Below are 23971 nucleotides of genomic sequence, written 5' to 3' on the forward strand. Positions count from 1 at the left end.
TTACAACTTCTCTTCCTCCATGTAAAAACAGACAAAAATCATTTCATCTCTTAGATCTTGGCCCTATATAAGAATTTACCCCCCCCCCAAACACACACACACAAAGTGTAAAGTCATATGCTTTAGGGAGGGGGCAAGAGTACAGTTTTAAACAGGTTTGTTGAAAGTTCACTTCATACATTACATTTTTAACAAGTGTGCATTACAGTGTTTTATGGGTGCATGTAATATGTATGTGTGACAAACACCTGTTTGTGCAAAGTACATGTACTAGGATGCTGGAATTGACTGTGACATACTTCTAAAAAAGTATGCACAGGATTGGTGTGTCAGTGCAGTATTTTGATCTTTTACTTTCTTAATTCATGCCTTTGGCATGTTTCCAGTTGGGAATTGCTATGCAATAAAAGCTTTGAAAATAACACTAACTTTTTTTTTAAATGAAGCATTTATCATTAGCACAAGTAAGGTCTACATTTAATTTAAACCCTTGGAGTAAACCCTCGAGGGCAGGAAGTTAAGCATACCTAGCTATAAATGTGATGTAATACAGTAAAATTATCCTTTTCAAAGAGCTCAAATGCCTTTAAAGTTCTCCATTTAAATTAAAAACTAAAAATGCAAGTACAGTCTGTCAGTGCAGTTTGCTGAGGTCCTCTTTGTAGGATACAAAAGCTTAACTAAAATATAAATATAAAGCTCACAGTTTCTATTATAATATTTCAAAATCCAGTGTTTTCACCTTTGGAGTTAGTTATTTCCCTATAACAACATTCAATATAAACCAAGATAGTTACTAAAAAGCAAAACCTGTCTCTCACACTCCAATGCAGAACAATAATTAGGAAAGACATTGTGGATGCTATGTGGTGTTAGGTACTCCTGGAGTATCTGCAGGGCAGGGTACCCTCCACCGAGACAACTTCTTAAAACAGTTCTGGTGAAATGAATTGGAGTTATGCAAGAAATGTCCTGCAGTTTCCATTAATCTGAGTGTGGGCCCAATCCCATTCAATTTTCCAGCACTGATGCAGCCATGCCAACAGGGAATGTGCTGCATCCTGTGGTGGTGGGGTAGTCACAGAGGCCTCCTTAAGGTAAGGGAATGTTTTGTTCTCTTACCTTGGAGCTGCACAGTAGCTGCATCAACACTGGAAAGTTAGGGTTTTTCTTCCCCCAAGAGATTTCCAAGTACATGTCCAACATCAACAAAGTGGTTATTCCTGTGTAAATGGCCTGAGAGCTGCAGGATTAACTTGTTTGCCTTCTTAAAAATACACACCCATATACTTAGGCTATAACAAAAGGGTTTTTTTTTTTTTTTTTTGCTTCGATCAGAAAAGTTTATTCTGCTAGTTTCAAAGGGATTCCATTAAATGTAACATAAGTTACATTTCTAAATCCTCCAACTTGTTAGTCAACTCAGGGCCCAATCCTATCCAACTTTTGAGCACCTGTGCAGCCACAATGCAGCCCTGAGATAAGAGAACAAATGTTCCCTTACCTTGAGGAGGCCTCTGTGACTGCCTCCCCACCAAAGGATGCAACACATGCCCCTTTGGCACGGCTGCACCGGCACTGGAAAATTGGATAGGATTGGGCCCATAGTTATTTATTTAAAGGATTTATATATAGCCTTTCCTATGCTAAGGGTATTATGTACATAATTATACAGTACTTCATAAAAATAACAAACCAGATATATACCATTAAATAATTTTTGGGGTTGGCATAAATGTAGCATAAAGCTTTCCATCAACAGAGTCCACTTGAAACATTTTAATAAGTATAAATTTAATAATCTGACATAACCAGGTTCTTCTATTAATATATATCAACTATGAAACAACCTGGTAAGGACATGTCCAGGTTTGAAGAAGAATAAAGCTCAGGAGAAAACTGTACATATTTATTTTCTAATATGGTACATTGTAGATTTAAAAAGAATTGGCACTTTACCCATTGCAAACTTTTAACCAAAGTAGTACCAGGAAAGAAAACAAAAGATGAGAGAGTGAGAAAATTCCTGTACTAGCACTATTATTCTTGATGATTCTACAGTTTTATATGTAAAATTCAAATAACATTTGATCTAGAGGAAAACTTTTGTTCTGTTTGTGGAACAGAGCAGCAAAAATAATCTAGTTAGCATTTATTATTCAAAATGATGCAAATATAAATTATATGCAAGGCCCCTAGAATATTCTTAAACATTCTGGCTTTTGACTATAAGGCAAATAATAATAATAATAATAATAATAATAATAATAATAATCTAATCACACCTACCTGGTGGGCTACTTGCACACCCACACTGAGAACCAAATTGGTCAAAATAGCCTACACAATCAAGATCAAGAAGTGCCACAGGGTGCTGGTGTAATGGAGTAAGGCACCAGCACCATAATTATCTCAGATGACTCAAGGAAGACTCCCACACACTACTACCCAGATTAGGGATGGGCAGTGGATGGCTTTCATAATAATGTTATTGATAGTATTAAATATATCTTACTATATTGAATTCAAAGTATGATAAAAGTTTGTCTACAGTTTTACTCTTAAGGGACACTTTAAAAATGTTTTCAAGTTAGAAGATATTCCCCTCTCTCTCATTTTTTTAAACTAATATGTGTAATTCATAAGATACATACTTATATGTTAGGATGCATGAAAGCACGCACTCTTAACTGCAGAGTGCTTTCTTTCAGATGATGCCAACCATATTATAGAGTCTGTTTACTTGCAAGTTTAGGTAGAAAAACCATTTCTGCACATGGGCCACTGTTTGGAGAGTAGAGTTTCTTCTGGATTACAAAAGTTTGCCATCTTTCACTTACATTGTAATGCTTTGTACAGTTAATAACATGTATAAGATTTTAGATGTGCATGAACACCAGCAAGAAAGTTAGGCACTGTTTCATAAAGAACAATAATGCACAGAAAAACTATTTGCCACAATTTCTAGAAGGAAATTACTTCATACTATGGATCTGGTTACATCAAGGAAAAATTAAATGAAGGTCATCAAGCATAACATGTGGTGGCCCTTATTTATGCAACTTCAGTTTACAAACTAGACTTTCATTTGCAATTTTAAAAGGAAAGAATTGTTGGACTTCAACTTTATTTTATGAAAGCAGATTAATAATTCTGTATGTTGCAGTTGGTTAACTGCCATCCTTGGTATAAAGTATTTTATGGTCAGAGTTGCTTTTAATAAGACTGAAGTTTGAATTTGACTTGATTTATTACTTATTTGCTTAGTGAGTAGGGAAACTTCAACTTCAGACAAATGCAGACTTCCAAAGAAGACAAAGATGTATACAGAGGGGTCTCCGTATCCACAGATTCACTTATATGTGGATTGGGTCTGTGGGGCCCCTGAGCACTCCCCCCATACATGCCCCTTCCAAAGGTTTCTCCATGAAACTGGAAGTGACGTTATTAATGCCTTATAAGGCATTTCTTAAACAGTTTTTTTTTTTTTTTTACTGTTGGGTTAAGTCTGAGCCTGCAGAGACCATGGACAAAAGTCCCCAGCCTCTGCTGGGCTCAGAGGACCCTGTGGAGGTGATAGGAACTTCTCTTGCCTCCAGAGGGTAGGCGGAGGTGTTCTCCTGTATCCATGGTTTCATGTGACTTCGGAGAGTTCCGGAATGGAACCCCCATGGATACAGGGGCATGTCTGAATATTTTTGTCAATACAAGCTACATTTGTAGAAAGTATTCTTATATCTTTTCTGTGTATCTTTGAAACTGATAGGAAAAAAAGGCTTCAATCTTATACATACCTGGAAGTAATTCCCACTAAATTCAACAAGGCTAATTTCCAAGTAGTCACGCACAGGATTGGACTGCATGTATTGATGACATATTTCAAAAGCATTTAGACCAAATACTGATGCAGTGGTCAACTCATAGTACTACAGGCGTTCTCCCATATCCATTGATCCAGCATCCACAATTTCACTTATCCACAGTTCTCTGCTCCCCCCCATGCCCATTATCTTTGTTTTTCTGTACTTTACTTTCTTTTATTTTCTTGCTTAACACAGAAACAAGTCATTCAGGCAGGCAGCCTGCATGTTAGAGGACACAGTCAGACCATTATTAGGAAGCAGGAACTGTCTTGCTATGGTTAACATTCAGTTAGAGCCCAATCCTGCACTCCCGTGGCGTGCAGCTGCGGAGGCACTGAAAACAGCTGCCGCCACATCCTGCACTCCCACAGCAGCCACAGATGGCACCTCAGGAGAAAGGGGACTTTTGTCCCCTTCCTCCAGATAAAGGGAGTCCCACCTCCCTCCCTCCCCGCTCTCTCCCTCCAGCATGCCTCCCCTTGCCCCCCATCATGCCTCCCCCCTGCCCTCCGCACACCTCCCTGGAATGCCTCCTCCCCACCTCCCCCCTGCCCCCACTTTCCTCTCTGCGGCTCGGCAGTCCATGCGACCGCTGAGTTGCAGAGACTGGGCACCCGCATGGCACTAGCCCAGTTCGTGTAGGGTGCCGAGTCCCCCCCAACCCCGCTCACCTTACCGCAGCTCGGTGGTCCATGCGACTGCCGAGTAGCGGAGGTGGTAAGTTGGCAGGATTGGGCTCTTAAGTCTCCTCCCACTAGTGTGCAGGCTCCCTGCCTGCATGTCACATTCCTGTGTTCAGCAAGAAAATAAAAGAAAGTAAAGTACAGAAAAACAGGTAATTGGCATGAGTGTGCATGTTGTACAATGCTTTATATTGGGTTCCCCATATCTTTGATTTCTGTCTCTGCAGAATGGAGTGAAACAAGCTAAGCTATGGAGATATTACCAAAATTCTCAGAAATAAATCTTCCTAATGTTTTTTTGGAAGTAAATCTCACAGGCATTCAATAACACTTATTGCCAAGTGCATACATGCCTTGATTGAACTGCATTGAACAATAAGACTTACGTCCAAGAATATTGGGAATGCTTTCCAATCTTAATTTGAGCTTCATAGGATACCCTTTGACAATACCAAGCACTTTGCTTTTATCACAATGAGAACCATTCACTTTTACAGATATATCTGTAAATCCCTCTCAAGTTATTAAATCAAATCTGAAGATACATGTACCTTTGTCAAGTACAGCAAATTAAATTCCACTTCTCTACAGTAAACTTTTTGTACGTCAGCATATGGGTTGCCAAAACAGACTGCTTTCTTCTCTGTTCGCCTAAGCAAATGGCAATACTACCAAACCCTGCCCTGTTTGCTTGAGTAGATGAATTCCTTTGGCCACTTGGCTGTCCTTCCCTTGACTGGAATTAAGATTTTTCTCCCTCCTTACAAGTTTATTTCATCACAAGCCTCTTTACTCTGAAGAGTGCCAGTTCAAAACCTGGCTTCAGATGCATTACAAAGGAACTCACTGTATTTTATAAAGGAAAACTGGAATACTGGGAACAGACAATAGTAGAAGACTTCTCCTCAGAAGAACACACAATGAAGGTGCATAGAAGTTACCCAAGAGTTATCTCAATGATAAGTTCAGGCTCTAAAATCTTCCTCTAAATATACTGCCCTTTCTGGCTGTGTTACTTGCTTATAATCTGCTTGAGGATAGCCAAATGTAAAGAGACAATGAACTGTCCCATGGACATTTTCAAGATACAAATGCATTCCAATGATGTGATTTTTTTTTTAATACAAAAGGCACTGAAGTAGTTTCCAACTGTTTACAAATTATCTACCAATAAAAGGTAGTAACACTGTTGCAATCTGCCACAACCCTCATTCTTTTTCACTGATCATTAAAAGCTCCTCAATGAATGTAATGTGTTAATACACATTAAATGCTTATTGTGAACAAAAGGCATACCTGTAAAATGCAACACTGTATTTAGTTAGGTCTGTGAGCAAATTCCAGCTGGTAAGAGGCAGAAAATTTTAAGAGATTAATGCACTGCTCTATGTTTCAGACTTGGGGTGTAATCCTAACCCCTTATGTCAGTGCTTTCCAGTACTGGCATAGCGGTACCAATGGGACATGTACTGCATCCTGCAATTGGGTGTCACTCACAGAGGCCTCCTCAAAGTAGGGAAATATTTGTTCCTTTACCTTGGAGCTTCATTGCCCTTATGTCAGTGCTTATGTCAGGGGCTAGGATTGCACCCTTAATTATGAACTCCTCACCATCAGTCCAAACTGCAGAGGTAGTCAATGAAGAAAGGAAATAGGTGAGTGTACAGATTCCGAAACACTGATCTCTGAGTTCTAAAAAAAAGAAAGCTGTGAAAACAATGAATGTTGCTACATACTCATAAGATATACAGAAGGAAAATCCAATTTTCATTTTTCAAAGGACAGTTTATCATTTATGGCAACTGCCAAACAGAGCACAGAAGAAGCTGGATCAGTTTATTCACACAACTAGCACATTTCAGGTAGATACTTACATCCTAACGTGGCAGGATGCTTCATTTTTTCTCTATATAGATCACCCTTCTAGGGTGAAGAAATACACCAGTTTCTGTGCTGATGCAGTTCTTACCCATCTGCTGTGAGAGTTGTAAGATTATTCATTTAATGCCATAGATGGTTGAAGCACAACAACGGTAGTCCTAGAGAAAGTGGATGGAGGCCACTAATTCGTTTCACATATTCCAGCAAAGAATGAGATGCTCTTTTATTCTCTGGGTTTAGAAATTAAAGGCTCAATCACTGACTGGGTCATCCAGTTCCTTCAGATATTACAATCTTAATCAGTCTTCATATTAGGTTTATTCAAATCCCCAATATTGAAACTGAACTCCTTGAAGACTTGTATAAGAACAATTCCAATAGATACAGTAGTGAATCCACAAGCCATCCCTAAGAAATCAACTACTCCCACATTACTCCACTCTCTGAACAGGATGGCTGACGCTAGCAAGACCAGAGTGGTAAATACCACATAGTAGATGGCACCAAACACTGAGGAGTCAAAACATTCCAGCGCCTTATTGATGTACCTGAACTGAATGATGATGCTACATCCTAATACTGCCAAAAGAACCAAACAGAGGTATAATGCTCTTTGACTTGATGGATTATTGTGAAAGATATCTTGAGCAGCCAATCCAATGCCTTTGGTACTAGGCACTGTGAAACTTCCCAACAATGAACAAATACTGATGTAAACCATAATATTGGTGGGTCCATGAGCTGGTGCAATCCAAAAGATAAGCAGAAGCAGCATGAGAAGGACAATGCAGAGGTAACCCACGAACACTGTAAAGCAAAGACAAAACATGATAAATCTCTAGATAAACAATTCCACAATGACATTTTATATTATAGTATGTGCATGTAAACTTCAATCACTTATTAGAAACCAGAATACGTAAGCACTGAATTCTGTAAAATCTAAGCACAGTTTTCTTTTTTTTGCAGAAATTCAAATGCTAGAAAAACAACTTTTTACAAAATTGCACTAATAACACAGGCCTACAAAACTGAGGGTCAGAAAAGTTTTTCCCAAACTTTATGGTGGTATGATATGAATTTGGGGTGCCAATTCCAACAATGGCATCTGTTTTGCCCTATCACGTCTAGTTTTGGAGACATGGCATAGCCTCATTAGTGAATGGTTCAAGCAGCTTCCTCATGAGGAAGCCATGGTGTAGGCTTCCACATGAGGAAGCTGCTTGAACCATTCACTAAAGAGGCTATGCTATGTCTCCAAAACTAGACGTGATAGGGCAAAACGGATGCCATTTTTGGAATCGGCACCCCAAATATACCCAGGAATTGGTGTAACATTTAAGGAAGCAAAATGTGTGTTGGCCTGTATAATTGTCCTCTCTTGACAATCAAAGAATTGTCTAGAATTATAGAATTATAATTGTCTGCACACCAAGCAACCTTAATACTAATGAAACTAAATCCACCCAATAAAGCAAGTTGCAATTTGCTTAATATGAGAGATGTCCAAGTTTTATAATTATGCAACAGGAGCTAGAAAATTTTTGTCTAACATATATGTAATTTCTCCCTTCCTGTGAAAGTTAGATGAATCTCCTTGAAACAGCAATCAATACGCAATCAACCAGGATTCCAACTCCATGTTACAAAATACATGTTACATTTCATGTTTCAAAGAAACTAAAAAATACTCAAAGAATAGGATGCAAATAACCAGTGTGAAATTAAAACAGACTAGCCCCAAATATTCAGAAGGACTGTCAACATTTTTTGAAAAAATTAGCTACACAGTATCAGGAACTGCTTTAAACTTGTTGAGATGAGTAAGCTTCTGGTTTCTGATGCCCCAGCAGGCTTTGCACCTAATTTCTAGGCACAAGCGGCTGGACACGGCAAAGACTAGGGGTGAATGGAGGCGCTTTGCGGAGACTCCTCCATGGAACAATAAGCACTGTTCAAGTGTGGGAGGGCTTAGACGGTGCTGTATCCAGCCCACAGGCTGGAGACTGGAGAGCCCTGGACTAGAGCATACACCAGATACCTTCCCCATCTGTCTAGAAACTGGGCAAGACACTGCATTCAAAGGAGAACTGCATTCACTGCTCTCCCCTCCATTATCCAGTATAACTTTCATATAACTAATTTTCATATAACTATTTCGTGTTTGAGTTCTGTAAAGCATCTTTCTATTGGCCACCAAATTATCCATAATGTCTCTACTACACACAATGTTATGTGTTTTTTCCTCTGTTTTGTCAAGGTAATTTCTCTGCTCATTTTAAGAGTATACATCACTCCTACCAGCTACAATTATAAAAGTGTTCCTATCAAAAATAATCTACCATCATAATTCACAACCTTCTAAAACAAAATCTTGGTTCTTAAATGGTCTAAAAAATTTTACTGTTTGCAAAACCCGTACAGTTAAGTTGTTCAGATTTTATTGACAGTGCAGGACTACAGCTAAATATTCCTTGAAGAAAACTCTGGAGAATGTAAATGTCAGTAGAAAAGAGTTTCCCCACAACAAAGCACTGTTGTCTACTATCCTTGCAGTGACTTCCTACAGTAACAATCCTATACATAGTTACCAGGAAACAATGCAATTCTGTGGAGTTTACTTCTCAGTAAACATGCTCAGAGCAAAGGTATTGAAATCAAAGATGCAGTATCAGGATTGACCTGTTCTCTTTCACAATACAGAATCACTTGGCAATAAAACACATAGTAAACGAGGCAATACAACACATCCTGGTCTAGTTTGCTCAGTGTTTTTTGTTCTCTGAAACCAATACAGCAGCTAAGACTCAGGTTTACTTGGTACCATTATTTTCCCAAGGAATTAAATACCTGGATTTGTAAGCTTCTCTTCAAGCTCGGCCTGAGTGGTGACACTTTCGGACTTCGGAGAATGAATTATGAGAACAACAGAACCGGCACAGCTCAGCAGACAACCCAATTTGCCAAGAACGTTGAGTTTTTCCTTCAGTAAGTAGGAAGCTAAAATTGATCTTTTAAAAAGAGGGCCAAAGAGAAAATTTTAATTCAAGCTTTTTAGTGCTATTTATTTATCTATGGTAAGTTTACTTATCACCCTTTGTTTTCTCTTGATAAGAATACTAGACTTTAAAAAAAATGGGTTCCTTACCTCCTCATTGAGGGACAAGGATATATGTCAGTATTTTTAACAGTTTGGCAGGTGGAGTACAACTACATCCTGGTCACTCTCCTACTATGTTTGGGGGTGATCATTTTGAGGCCGTGCTTGTAGAGATGATGAGAGTGTGTTTTAGACCAAAAGTAACCCCAACTCTAACCCTCAGAATTGCTGGCAAAAAAAAAAAAAATTACTTCGGTTTTCTTGGGGGAAACCAGAAGTGATGTTTTTATGTCCTTATAAGGCATTCTGAGGTCCAGAAAAACCCTTTGTAGCAATAACATTTGCTACATACATGGGTATGGAGAAGGAGACTCATTGGAGATCAGGCAGCCTACCAGGAGGTAAAAACAAAATGTTTTTACTTACCTTCTGCAGCTGTCTGATCATACCCCTCCCCACTATAGGATGCAGCATGTGCCTTTTTGGGTCATGTGCCTTAGCAGGGAGGATTTGGAATAGATTGGGGCACCTAGTGTATGTGGGGAAAGAAAAAATCCAAATCCAATCGAACAGAATCAAATTCAAATCCTTGATTAAGGAGGAGGAAAGGTGGTACAGTATGGAATAATGAAAAAATATTAATTAATGAAATGATATGAACAAAATTCCAAACAGAGGACAATTTTTTAAAATCAGAAGCAAATCTACAATGATGGATAGAAATTTTAACATAAATTTGTATAAAATTAATGTGCACAAAAGACCTACAGCAATACCTTGCACTTTCATTTGTTTAGGGACAAAGTATGGATGAATGTAAAAACATTGCCTTATTTTCTTGCAGATTTATTTTGGCTACATAACACATGCAAATGTGTGCAAAACCTAAATAAACAGAAGTAAATGTCATGGAAGGTTAGATGAAACTGGATAATAGAGGAAAGCATGTGGACGAAATTTGTGGATATAACTAAAAATGGCTGAAAGAGAAAAGTGCTGAAAGTCGTGGATGAAAGTCAAGGTATTGCTCTATCTGATTTGCAAAGAATTAGTAAGAGAGAAATGACACACTACTAACTATAGTTAAGGACATATATGCCTAACACTTTCATTGTCAAGATTCTATAGTCTCGCTGATATTTAGGTGTCATTTCATAGGGAGAAATGTTATATCTATATAAACTTCAAAAGCAAATAAGTAAAATTCTTACCCAAATGGAACTCCAAGAGCTCCAAGGGGAGTCACAAGAACAGTAGGAACTGCAGTGTAGGCTAAAAAGTTTCCAATTTGCCCAAGAGCCACTGTAGAAAGAACCACAAAGAGAGAATATGTACATTTTCAGTGCTTATTTTTGAAGACTGAACATGTTTAGCAGTTTTGGTTTGGAAAATCAAAGTTTGTAGATGCCCATACTAATAATCATTTTAATAATAATATTTTAATATTATTATAAAGTGCAAAAAGAAGAAATGCTAATCTTCAGATAATTTCAAAGTCCTTCGATCATTGTTTCTCAAACTGTGGGTCAGGACCCATTAGGTGGGTCACAAGCCAATTTCAGATGGATCCCCATTCATTTCAATATTTTATTTTTAGTATATTAGTCTTGATGCCAACATGGTATGTGACTGCATTTTGGGAAATCTGTACTTTTAATAGGTTACAATGTATATGTTTTTAACAATTTTAGTCAATGGGACTTATGCCTGGGTAAATGTGGATAGGTTTGCAGCCTAGGACTGTTAAAAATTTTCCCTGCTTGATGATGTCACTTCTGGCCATGACATCACTTCTAAGTTAATGACATCACTTCCGGTGTGTCCTGACAGATTATCATTCTAAAAAGTGAGTCCTGGGCTAAAACATTTGAGAACAATTGTCTTAGATCATTTTAGGACTGCAAGTGGCAAGTGGTTGGGTCTGTGCTCCAATGGACCAGTGACAACCAACAGAGCAGGTAAGGCCACAAAGGGCGTGGAAAAGAGTGGGGAGGAGAGTGGATCAGGTCAAGGAAGGGGATGGGTCTGATGGCAGTGGTGCCCATTGAACCCTTACCCCTTCCTGGACTTGACCTTCACAGGACCTGACCTTCAGCGTGGACTTGCACCGGTGATATCACTCTTGCAATCTGCGTTGACCCATGTTGGCTGCTAGGGCTTAGTCAGGGGAAAGAGAACAAATGTTCCCTTACCCCAAGGAGGTCTTAACAAGGATACAACAGGCACTGCAATAGCATTGTTGCATCGCTGTGCAGGGAGCTAGGTAGGATTGGGCTGTGAGTCTGAAGAAATCCACTACTGTAGAAATGACTGTGAGACAGAACCAAAATAGGTCTGGTGCATAAAGCACCTGTAGCAACAGGGACCCAATTCCAAAGAAAAACTCTAGAACAGAAGAGATCTCCCCTCCATTTTAGCATGCCAGCAATGAGTCCCTTGCGCCGGCCCAGGAGGGTCAGAAGGAAGCCACGTTGGCGCACGGAGATATGCCAACACATGGAGGCTGAATTCAGCCTCTGTGGTGGCTTCCTTAACAAGGCTTGCGTTGGCCCAGCTGGGCCGATGCAAGCAGCAAATGTAGGCAGAAGGAGGTGGGAAGGAGGTGTTCCTGGGCGAGGGGTGGGCGGGTGGTGGGTGGCCCTGGGGGCGGGTGGGCGGGGAGACAGGGCTGGGATCCTGCAGTTATGCCGGATCCCAACCCCCGTTCCCGGGGAGAACGGAGCGTCTTCAAACCGTTCTGCTCTCCTCAGACTTGTGCCACCTTAAGAGGTGGCACAAGTTCCAGGAGACCCATAGGGCCCAGCGGCCCTTACCCAGAGGTAAGAGTAAATGTTTCCCCTTGACTCTGGTGGAGCCGCTTATGACCACTATCCTGCACTGGACACAGCACAAGCCTCTTGGCTTGCCTGTTCTAGCACAGGATAGGATTGCGCCCCTAAATACTAAACTAGATGATGATGATGATAACAACAACAACAACAACAACAACAACAACAGGTATTTATATACCGCCTTTCTTGGTCTTTATTCAAGACTTTATTCAAGGCGGTTTACATAGGCAGGCTTTTATTTAAATCCCTTATTAAATAGGGATTTTTACAATTTCAAAGAAGGTTCTTTCTTTCAAGAACGACTACATTCAAGGTGTTTCATTCTGATCTGGCTTCACATTCTGGCCTCCATCCTCCCACGCTCAGAGCAGATGGAAATAGCTCGGCTTCAGCTTGTCAGCTGCTTCAAGGTCGCACAGTGCCGGTGGCCTCGAACTGGCAACCTTGTGGATGTTATCTTCAGGCAGACAGAGGCTCTACCCTCTAGACCAGACCTCCTGCCCTCTAGGCCCATCCACTAGATCAAAGTGGAATGGGCCTGAGGCAATGCCAATGGAAGAGAAAACTAGAATGTATGAAGGTAGCAGCAGTGAATCAAAGGAGGATATTTGTGTACTTGGCAGCACTGGACTACCTGGTGGATGGGATTACCATGCTTTCCCTAATAGATTTATAAGCCCATATTCTCTGCTATAAGCAGAGCTATAAGCAGATATCTGGATCCCATCAGTAGGAATGGAAAATGAGATAGTAGAATTGGAGGGTTTGTTAGTATGGGAAAAGCATTGAAGTGGAAGGAGTCAAACAGGCAAAATTAAAGTTCATCCAGTCCTAGCATTAGCAGTCAACCATGACAATTAACTTCTACCCTCACTGACTACTATAAATACTGATTATGTAAGATATTTATATTTCAAACTTTCTGAATTCTCAGCCCCTATCTTCTCTTCATACTCCATGCTTGAGGGTTGAGTCACACAACTGCTTCCGAAGCTGTTCCTTTCTTCGGCCCAACTAAGTAGATTGAAATAAACAAATGGTGGGTGCGGCTGCTACCGAACCTGTCCCCTTCCTGAGCCCAATCTGCCCTCCTCTTTGCCCTCTCGCCTCTTCCCAGTGGGCCTACCCTATCCTGTTCCCAAGACCTGTTCCCAAGAAAGCATGAATAGCATTGTAGCCTAAGGCAAATGATACTTACTTGCAATAGTGCCCGACCACCAAACTATGTCTGTTAAATATGACGTTCCTAGAAAAATGAAGAATGAGAACAGCACATCAACAAAACTGCAAAAACATGTAAGCAACGAGCTGTTACTGTTTCTCATGTTTCTCATGCTGCTTCAAAGCTTTCTCATTTCTAGTACTGGCCTACCTTACAGGGCTCTTGTATTAATTATTAAGATAATGGCCTGATTCAGACATTGCACAGAATCAGTTTAATCCTTGGGCTTGCGATGGTACAGCAGATCCTGTATGTTTTGCAAACTCTCTTTAAGCACTCTCCAATGAGTGCAGCCCCCAAAAAACACCAGAGAAGAGGTTCCCCCTCCCAGCTTCGAGCACATTCAGCTCTATGGGAAGGGAAAGGAAGCCACGTGACTGCGTTTACTTGCGAGCAGGCGACCTTGCTTTGCTCCATCCAAAAGGGCAGACTGAGAGGACTCCAATGTCAGAATGGTCCCGATTCAATGAATGCAGCCCCCAAAACACCTGAGGAGGAGGTCCCTCCCCCCCAGCTGCGAGTGTATGGAGCCCTATGGGAAGCAAAGCAGCCTCATGTAGCGTTTACTCACAAGTAGGCAGACATGCCTTGGCTGGTTGTCAGGCCAGGCAAAGAATGTGAGGACACCAGAATGGTCCCGATTCAATGGGACTGGAGTGCAACAAAAGCCCCAGAAGGCAGCCTCCCCCCCACCCCCACTAGAAAGGACCAACAAAGAGGCTTGAACTGGTAAGGGAAAAGTTTTCTATTTTGCACTTGCAAAGTTTCCTTCACAGCCCAATCCTACCCACACTTTCCTGGGAGTAAGCCCAACCAACTCTAATGGGACTTACTTCTGAGTAGACATGCACAGAATTGGGCTCTGAGGCTGGACTCCTATCCCCACTTTCCTGGGAGTAAGCCCCATTGACTCTAATGGGACTTACTTCTGAGTAGACAGGCATAGGATTGGGCTCTCAGACTTGTAAAGCCAGGTGGGTCTTTGTATTGATGTGCTTGAAATAGAAGGACTTTAAACTGGGCATTGGGGAGGGCTGAAGATCTCACTGATTCTTTTGGGGGGGGGTGTTATTGCAGGCAGACTACAGAGAAAACTCACTTGGTGGAACAGGACTGGCTCTCCCTTATTTAATTATTTCTTTTATTTTAATTTAACTATAATTATTTATTTTAATTTGCTTGATGATGTCACTTCTGGCCATGACATCACTTCCAATGGGTCTGGGACAAATTGTCATTCTAAAAAGAGGGTCCCAGTGCTAAAAGTTTGAGAATTGCTGCAATAAGGTGTTACTAAGTTGACATGGGGGTGTGTGTGTTTGTGTGTGTGACTTCACAAGTTTTCAAATCACTAAAATCAGAATTTAGAGGAATAATACCATCATACTGTATATATCAATCAATGCATAATTTCATGCAGAATGCAATGAAACAAACCACATTGAAATATCTGTGTTCTATCAAAAGGTACTGCCAAAAAACCAGTGGCGGCAGGGCAATGGCACATCACCACACCCACCATCTGGGGTGTTGCCCCACCCACTGCATGGGGTGACGCACAGGCCTCCCGTACCGGGTGACGCAAATCCTAGTGATGCTACTGGACATAATGGCAAATCCTTCTTTGTTCTAAGACAGCATTGGCAATATGATTTTTCTCCCCTTGTGCAGAAAGAGAAAGGGGAACAAGCTCGCCCAAAACTAAATGACACTGCACAGACATCTGAACCAAGACACAGTACGTGATGCACTTTGTACACAAGCGTATTATTATTCTTTGTCTCTAGGGAAAATAGACAACCCTTTGTCTCTGATGTCATTCTCAAAAAGTTGTAGCTATTAAGTAAAGGAAACTTGTTGCTGAAAATACCTTTTAACCTCAATATTATCTTCTGGAGTACTGAAAAATCTTCTTTTTCTTTTCAAACCAGTTTGAGAAAAGTTTGTATTTGAGCCATCAAGAAAAAATATACAGGTCCAGCCTTTTTATACACGTATTTTTTATACACAGATTTGACTCAACATGAATGTCCCCTGCAAATGAGAAGGAATGTGCTGATCCCTGGAATGGGGAAAAATGCATCCCTTTAAAATCAGTTTAAAAAACTGACCAGTCCTTTAACGCTATTGTTAAAGGACTGGTCAGTTTTTTAAACTGATTTTAAAGGGATGCATTTTTCCCCATTCCAGGGATCCTTAATATGAGAGAGAGAGAGAGAGAGACCACAGCTGGCTGACAATCCATCAATCCTTCTCTCTCCAGCGGCCCCTCCCTTCCCCCAGCACATGAAAGAAAGGTGATCACTTTGCATTGGTGAAGGGAGAGGCTGACTGAAGTCGACTGATTGATGGATGGTCTTCTTAATGATTCTTACCTTACATCACAAAGGTCAGCAAGGCTGTTTTTAAGTCACTGGAGCAAAGAAACTTAGTTTTTTTAATTGATTTGCTATAGTGCATTTTTTGCCATCCACCTGAGTGCTTGGAATGGAATCCACGCGAATAATGAGGCTCAACCTGTAGTATAGATAAGTTTTGCCTGTGATGAAAAAGTGTGAACCATTCTTCCTGTTTTCAAGATCTGAAACATTTTTTTGCAACCTAGGCCCTCTCAGGAAATTTCCTGCACCAATCTTCTGTAAAGATGAATAAGAGTGTAAACATGACTTTTCCCTTAGCGTTTGGACATGTGAATACCCAAAACAGCAAAGCACACAAAAAATTCAAAGTGAAAAAACACAGAGAGGTCTATGCTTTACCTGTATCTGAAATGCTGTCTTCGCTGTAAAATGAGCACTGTTGCATCTGTGCCTAACCGTGCAATCCTATCATGTAGCTGAGCCAGCGCAGGCCTCCCTGTGCCGGCTCCAAGTGTCACAAATGTGCCATAAGGTACATTTGCATTGACTCGAAAGCCAGCAGTGCAGACTCAAAGGTGTGTGCCAGCACCGGATCTGCTCCCCATGCCGGCTGGCCCAGGCAAGCTTGTGTCGGTGTGGATTCAAGAAGCCAGATAGAGGTGCTGGGGCTTTAACTGGAGTAAGGGGGAAAATATTCCCTTACCCTGAGGTGACCTCCAGCCACCTCCTAACCTGCATAGGGTACACTGCAGGCCATGCGGCCTGGCTGTGTCGGCACAGGTTAGGACTGGGCTGCCCATTACATTTCCAAAACCAATGTCCTGGCAACATTCTAAAGATAGCGTGTTCTATACTCACGTTAGCATCCTTCTAAAAACAGAGAAACTCATTAGCTGAATCTGTAGAGAAACCAAACCCTTCATTTGATTCCCATTTGGAATCCTTTAACAAAATAGCACATAGGGCCTGAATACATCACAATTTGGTGATTGTGGAAAATGCAAATTAGGTATGCTAGATCATGCTGTCAGCAGGCAGCAATGTAGCTCCAAGTAATTTGCTATGTTGCAGGAGAGCCCACATTTACATAGCAGGCAAAATAAACACCTGTTTAGCTTAGACCAACTATCAGAAATAATTTTACATGGAACACTCACTATATTCTGGAAATTCTAGTTACTCACGTAGAACACAGCTCTCCCTGTGTCTCAACAATCAGAAGAGCTGGTACAAGCTACTCAGGATGATCAAATTGCACCCAGTTTAGAAGCAAACAGCCCAAGTCTATGCAGTTCAATGCACCTAATGAAGCCCATTGAAATAAGTGGGCTTAGATTAATCTAATTTTGCATAGGATCAATTCTGTGAACATTACATTTACATTGAGCTCAGTGGAACTTACTGAGTAAATATGCATGGGAATAGGATACCTGTCTGAAAGCATAATAGGCTTTAAATCCAGCTAGAAACATGCATAGACAGAGGTTCAGTAAGGCTCAGAAGACTCAGGAATACTTCACACATACATGTAAATCACTTGGTTACTCCATACTTGATGACTTACAGTTGAATGTATTTACTGAGGTTGACAAAAAAAATTGCACTTGGGATTATACCATAATTCTCTCACTTATGACTTCACAAGCCTTCACATGACAGTAGGGGTGTTTATTTTTTTGGTATTGTGAGGAGTGCCCCAGAAGGGGGGGGTCTCTGGGGGTCACATGGCAGGGTGCCAAGGGTCAGCTGGATGGTCTCTTGGGACCCCTGGGTAGAGTGTCCACCTCCCTGGGGTTCCTTGCAGGGGAAGCCTCAGACCAAGCCAGGGGGAGGGGGTTCACAACACCTTATCCTCCTCCCTGGAGGCAAGCCCTAAGGCCCTTAGTCTTCAGGCAGGAATTCCTACCTTCTCACTCCAGAACTACCTGTCATCACAGACTTCCCTGCTTTTATCCTCCCAAGCCACACCCTCAGCTCCTCCCCTTCCTCCCTCTCTAGGCTTAAAGGGGCCCTGACCCTAGCCTCCTTCCCTCCTTTTTGGTGGTTAATGGTGACCCAGCCCTGCTCACTGCTCTGGTCAGGTGAGCTGAGCTGGGGGGGGGTAGTCTCTCCCACCTAACTGCCCTGTGTCTTACCTGGTCAGCTGGAGAGGTGGTGGTGGCTCTGTGGCCAGGCAGTTCTGCCCCTGGCCTGCAGCCAGGTAAGGCAGGGGTAGGACAAGGGCTCGACCCCTGACAGGTATTTTTCAAAATAAAATGAAATAAAGCCAAGTTTAGTCAATAAAATGAAATATATTTTGTGTATATTGCTAAATATAATCAATTTCACCGCGTGCCGCCCTGACTGGCCGGTCCTTGGACTCTTCTATGTGCCTTCCGTTGGCTAGGCTGGCACAAAGCCTGCTGGGGCACAACTCCACAGGCAGGCGCAGGACACGGGTAGCTTCTGGCCTTGGCCTGTACTGGAACACCTTGTTTACCCTGCCACCATGCCACGCCAGCAAGAATGGGCCCAAAAGGCCATGGAAGGAGCAACTTCCAGTTCAGGCTAGAAGCAAGCATAGGCATAACTCTGCCAGCATCACAGGGGCAACATTCGACCTCAGCCATATCCAAAAGGTTGCAGACAGGTCCTCTGCAGGTCCTCACTCCGTGGCCATACCACACCAGTGAGAACACCAGTGAGAGCAAGCATAGATGCAGGAACCATCAGGTAGTTCTTGACCTCATCCCACTAGCATGGCAGAAATATATGTATAAGACTGCATCTGGTTAAAATAGATTACTTTTCCAGTAATCTGCATTAAAAATTTTTTAAAAAATTAAAATGTATTTGAATAAAAATAAAAAACCACATATTGCATCTTTATTTTAAAAATTATATTTAAAAAAAATCAATTTTCAAACACCTCTACATCACACTCATCAAAGTAGGAATATGTATGTGTGAACATGACTTTAGTCCTTCTAAACCCTCTCACACACATAAAACCAAGCACATTCCAATCTATGATTAGAATGTCAGAAGTTAGAGTCAATTTCTTGCAAATATCAAAGTTAACTCCTCCACCTCTAATTCAGTAAATCCCCACAGTAGCCTGGATCTATTGGTTCAGTAGTAGAAGGACCACCCTGCACATGATTAGAGGCCATTTCTCATGCTGGCTTCCAGGGAAACAGACACTCACACAAACCTGAAAGCAAGGGATATGCATCCAAGATATGTTTTTGAACATTTCTAAAGCTCAGCTCTGAAAGTCTAATTTAGATTAAGTGCTGAAAGGAACACAAGGCTTTATCATTACCTCTGGAACAAAAAGTACAAATCGCTAGAAATATGGCCAAGAGACAAGATGGTTGCAAAGACAAACTGCTAAGGAAGAATTGTCCTGGTAATTACTGAATGAAAAGCAGTATAAAACTATCAACGGAGTATTCATTCATCAGCCTTGGTCCAAAGAAGGTGATTCATGATCCTTCAGGTAGCTTGTGAATCAGGAACTCTGAGTAAAACATGAATGCTCATTAGAATGGGGAAGGGATCTACTGTTGTCAATAGGATGCACATTTGGATATAGACATTCCCATCTACTTCTGAAAGTGGATCAGGATATAGATTTGAATTTTCATTCAGATAATCGTTCCAACAAAACTAAGGGCCCAATGCCATCCAACTTTCCAGCACTGATGCAGATGTGCCAACAGGGTGTGTGCTACATCCTGCGATGGGGGGGGGGGGCAGTCAAAGAGGCCTCCTAAACCTAAGGAGATGTTTGTTCTCTCACCTTGGAGCCGCACTGCAGCTGCATTGGTGCTGGAAAGTTGGATATGATTGGGCCTTAATACAGTGTGAACAGATAACTTCTGTATTTAGACACACAAATGATTTACATTTATACTTCCTGATACAAGTGTGGAAGGCTGATTCCACAGGTAGATTGTTGTTTCTGGATTGGAACAACTTTGTGTGCATGATGTGTTACCTTGGTACAGTCCACTGGTCAATAAAATTAGCAATGTAGTCTCTATACACTCCTTCCCCCTCAAAAAATGTTTCAGTTACATAAGGCACAGAAGAGGAGCCAAGTGAGTTGAATGCTTTCTTAACATTTTTTCTGAATGATTTCTTTCACATAACAAATTTACCACTTTGGGTATTAATCACAGTCATCAAACAATGAAGAACTCAGAGAAGAGATTCTTGACATCTCCTTTCAGCCAATGACAAGGCTTCTTAGCTAAATTTGTTTTTAAACTGGGCACATTACACAAGGTATTTTGACATACGTTAATGACTGTGGCTAATTTAAACTGAGAGCTGTCAAACAGAGTTATTGCTGGAAAGTATTTGATTTTTCCTGTGCATATTCATCTCAAAACATCCAAATAACTGAATTTTATGGATGAATATTGTGTCATCACATGGCAAGCTACAGCCAACCAAGAAATCAGGGAAATTTCCTATGTTGTGCTACAGTAGGTCTTGTTTAGTTAGCAGAATTGTGTGGCTTTGTAATAGGGCTGAGAACAGATGGAGGGAAACAATTCCCCTCTAGGCCTGCTTTTTGTAACAGAACAGTTTATATTACTAAGGCCAGTGTTAAGTTTCTGCCAGAATCTGATTTGAGAATGTAGTTTCCAGTCATCTCAATTGCTCCTAAAAAGTTATACAACTCCTGTTGCTTTTGAGGAAGCAAGAATTTAATACACAAAAATTCCCCAGGTATACAAAGAGGTATACAATCTGTTTTGAGGGTTTGTGCACTCATTATATCTGTAGCAAAAACAACTATCATGGTGAATATCCAGAAAACCACGCAATTACTGTACTTCCATGCACCCAATTGGGGGTTGAGCCTTGAGCTTTTCAAAAGGTATCCCCCCAATAATTATGTCAAGCTATTTTTGAAACTAAATGAAATTCCGAAGGCAAACTGTGATATGACATAGGAATCTGCTGTTTAAAGGGGAAAACCAACTCCTGCCAACTTGTGGATTCTGTTTTGGTGCCCACACATTTAATTCTTGATTATTCAAGTTCCTTGCTATCCAGGAAAAAAGAACCCATTTGGGGGGTAATATGTTAATTACCCCTGGATAATATTCTTCAACAATAAACAAACAAACATTACTTTATGCTCAACCACACGAAAAACCCAACAAATAATCAAGTTCAAATATCGTGTATTCTGGAGTTCTTCAACCTTTGGGGTCACAAAATCTCATTACAGCATCCTTTCAAAGCCTGTGCAAGAGAGGGCTTAGATCCCATCCAATAATGGTACTGCCTTATCTTATCAAAACTGAGTTCACAGTCTCTTTTCTCTGTCTTACCCAGAAGCTCCTAAGGCCAGCCCTGCTCAGGCAGCTACCTTACAGGATTGTTGTGAAGACAGAAGAGGTAAAAGAAATGTGGCAAGCAGGGATGGGTGGTGTTGGGGGTAGGGTGGGCAGATCAAGTCCTGGGATTGGTGGTGGTTCTCATATATTATGTATTGGTTGGGGCTGCTGCACAAAAATGGTTGAAGACCACCGCGTTATTCCTTGGCCAGACTACTGCCTTGTCGTTGGGGCAGGAACAGACCAGAAGAGAGTGACACCCCAATCCTATGCACGTCTACTCAGAAGTAAGTCCCATTAGAGTCAATGGGGCTTACTCTCAGGAAAGTGTGGATAGGATTGGGCTGTGAATTGCCTTACTGGCCACTGCATACTCAACTATTTTCCTAAAACCCTGTTATCTGAAGATAAAGCATTTAGGCCCACATCCTAACCAACTTTCCCGCACTGGCATACCTGTGTCAATGGGGCATGTGCTGCATCCTGCAGTTGGGTGGCAGCTATGGAAGCCTCCTCAAAGTAAGGGAATGTTTGTTCCCTTAACTTGGGAGGGCATTGCCCTTATGTCTGTGCTGGAAAGTGGGTTAGGACTGCACTCTTAGCTTCATGCATAAACCGATTCATTCAATCTCTAATGCATGCATAGGGTGAAATTCTAGTGATGTGACTTTTGGGAAAGTTCATTAGGGTTTGATGAGTGTCACCAGATTCTGCAGCTAAAGGGTCACCAGAGGCCAAGATGGAGTGACCAAACAAAAGTTGGAAAGAAAGCTGGAGGGAGGGGGCAACTAGCAGCAGGCAGGGCTTGGATCAGTGGCCCTGCCTGCTGCTAGTTGCCCCCTCCCTCCAGTTACTTTCTTTCCAACTTTTGTTTGGTCACTCCATCTTGGCCTCTGGTGACCCTCTAGCTGCAGAATCTGGTGGCCATACCTGCTGCCTTCAGGGTCGAAAGCTTGCTTCCTGAGAGCCCAGTCCTATGGATGTCTACTCAGAAGGACGTTCCATTAGAGTCAATGGGCTTACTCCCAGGAAAGTGTGGATAGGACTGGGCTGTTAATACAGTGTTGCAGCTTTGGAACGCGTTCTGATGGAACGCCTGGCCAAACAAGTTCTGATGGAGAACGGACCAGAGGGAAGATGCTCTCGGAGGCTCAGATGGGCAGCATGAGGCTGAACCCATCGCCACTGGAAAGAGCGGAGATGCGCCGCTGGAAGGCCTTGCTGTGCCCGGCTGCGCTGCGTATGCCAAGGCTTCGCACACAGAACAGGGCACCGTGGCTTGGAGCCGGGCAGTGCCAGCCAGCCAGCCAGCCAGCCCGGGTGCGAAGAGCAAAGTGGGAGCAGCAGCCCAGGCAGGCGCTGCAAACGCACCCAGCCTTGCCTGCAGCAAGGGAGGGGGGAGAGACCCGCTGGAGCCCCCATACCTCGTCCTCTCGCCCGTACGATCCCCTTCTTCTGCAGCACGAACGTGGAGCCATTGACCAGGCTGGAGACCACGGCTACGCTCAAGCCCAGCGAGACTGCAGCCGGCCCGGGGTTGGGCGCGCCCCCGCCTTCAGCAGTAGCTGCTCCGCCGACCGTCATCCTCATGCTCGCTCGGGCGCTGGTGCCAGCAGCTCGGCAGTCCCTTTCTTCCCAAGCCGGCGGTGGTTGTGTGTGGGATCCGCCCTGACCCACAAACTCCTCCCCCAGTGCCGGCTGCTGCTGCTACTGAGGTCTCAGCGCCCTCTGGCACCAGAACCCCCGCAGGAAAGTTGAGGGGTTGCTCCCCCTGGCTCTGTGTCCTGACTCAGGGAAAGGGGCGATCGACGGCATCCCCACCCCACAAGGACATCCTTGGTAGGAAACGCGAGCAACGCCGTCGATAAGCACCCCGGGCTCTGCACCATGACATAATTGCATGGCACCATGACGTCATGCCCATGCAGGCTGGTGACGTCGCTGCAGGGCAGCCTGGAGATCAGTCTGGAACGTCGGCTACAACAACCTGCACCACAGTGGACGTTGCCTGCTACAGCTCTTGCAGCCGTGGAAGGTGCCCACGGATTAGCTTTGTGAAAGTTATGCACAAGTGTTTAACACCATATTTAACAGCCCAAACCTACTTATGTTTTCCCAGAACTGTATTCAAGGAGGCGCTCTATTTCCAGGTCATTGTGCATACATTTGCAACCTAAGGTTGCAATCCTAAACAGACTTACCCAGGATGTAACCCTTAAGCACACTTACCCAGGATCTTACCCTGATCAAACTCATTTATTTCTGACCAAAGACAGTTGTGATTGCACTGCAGTCTGTATCATTTTTTTTCAAAGCAACATTAGCATATAATTAATTAGGAGAATGTTATGAAATATAGAGATCTTACATGGTTTTTTTATGTGTGCCTGTTTGTTTACAATATTCTCTCCCTGATGGCGGGGGATCCTGCAAATCAGGGGTTGGCAAACTGTGGCTCTCGAGCCACATGCAGCTCTTTGACATGTAATGTGCAGCTCATGGAAATATATTGGCTGAGCTCCTTTCTGCATCACAATTAATATAAATAAAAACGTTCAACCTTTATAATTATTTACCAGGTATAAAGTAAGAGTCCCCTGGATTAAAATGTAAATAATATTTAATATTCATGTTCATGGTGAGTAAATATATTTAAGAATTTAAATGCTTCTTCAATATTGTGGCTCTGAAA

General features: G+C 42.2%; 1 protein-coding gene across 1 annotated transcript; it reads right to left on the reverse strand.

The window, feature by feature from the left end:
* Positions 1-6722: 6722 nt before the first annotated feature.
* On the reverse strand, positions 6723-22869 carry NIPA1 (NIPA magnesium transporter 1). The gene is made up of 5 exons (XM_066622334.1): positions 22704-22869; positions 13557-13604; positions 10739-10829; positions 9278-9438; positions 6723-7234 (listed from the first exon to the last, which is right to left on the reverse strand). Exons 1-5 carry the CDS (start codon positions 22867-22869, stop codon positions 6723-6725), a joined length of 978 nt encoding a protein of 325 aa, XP_066478431.1.
* Positions 22870-23971: the final 1102 nt, after the last annotated feature.

This window comes from Tiliqua scincoides, chromosome 3, assembly GCF_035046505.1.
Source record: "Tiliqua scincoides isolate rTilSci1 chromosome 3, rTilSci1.hap2, whole genome shotgun sequence".
Lineage (NCBI taxonomy): Eukaryota > Metazoa > Chordata > Lepidosauria > Squamata > Scincidae > Tiliqua > Tiliqua scincoides.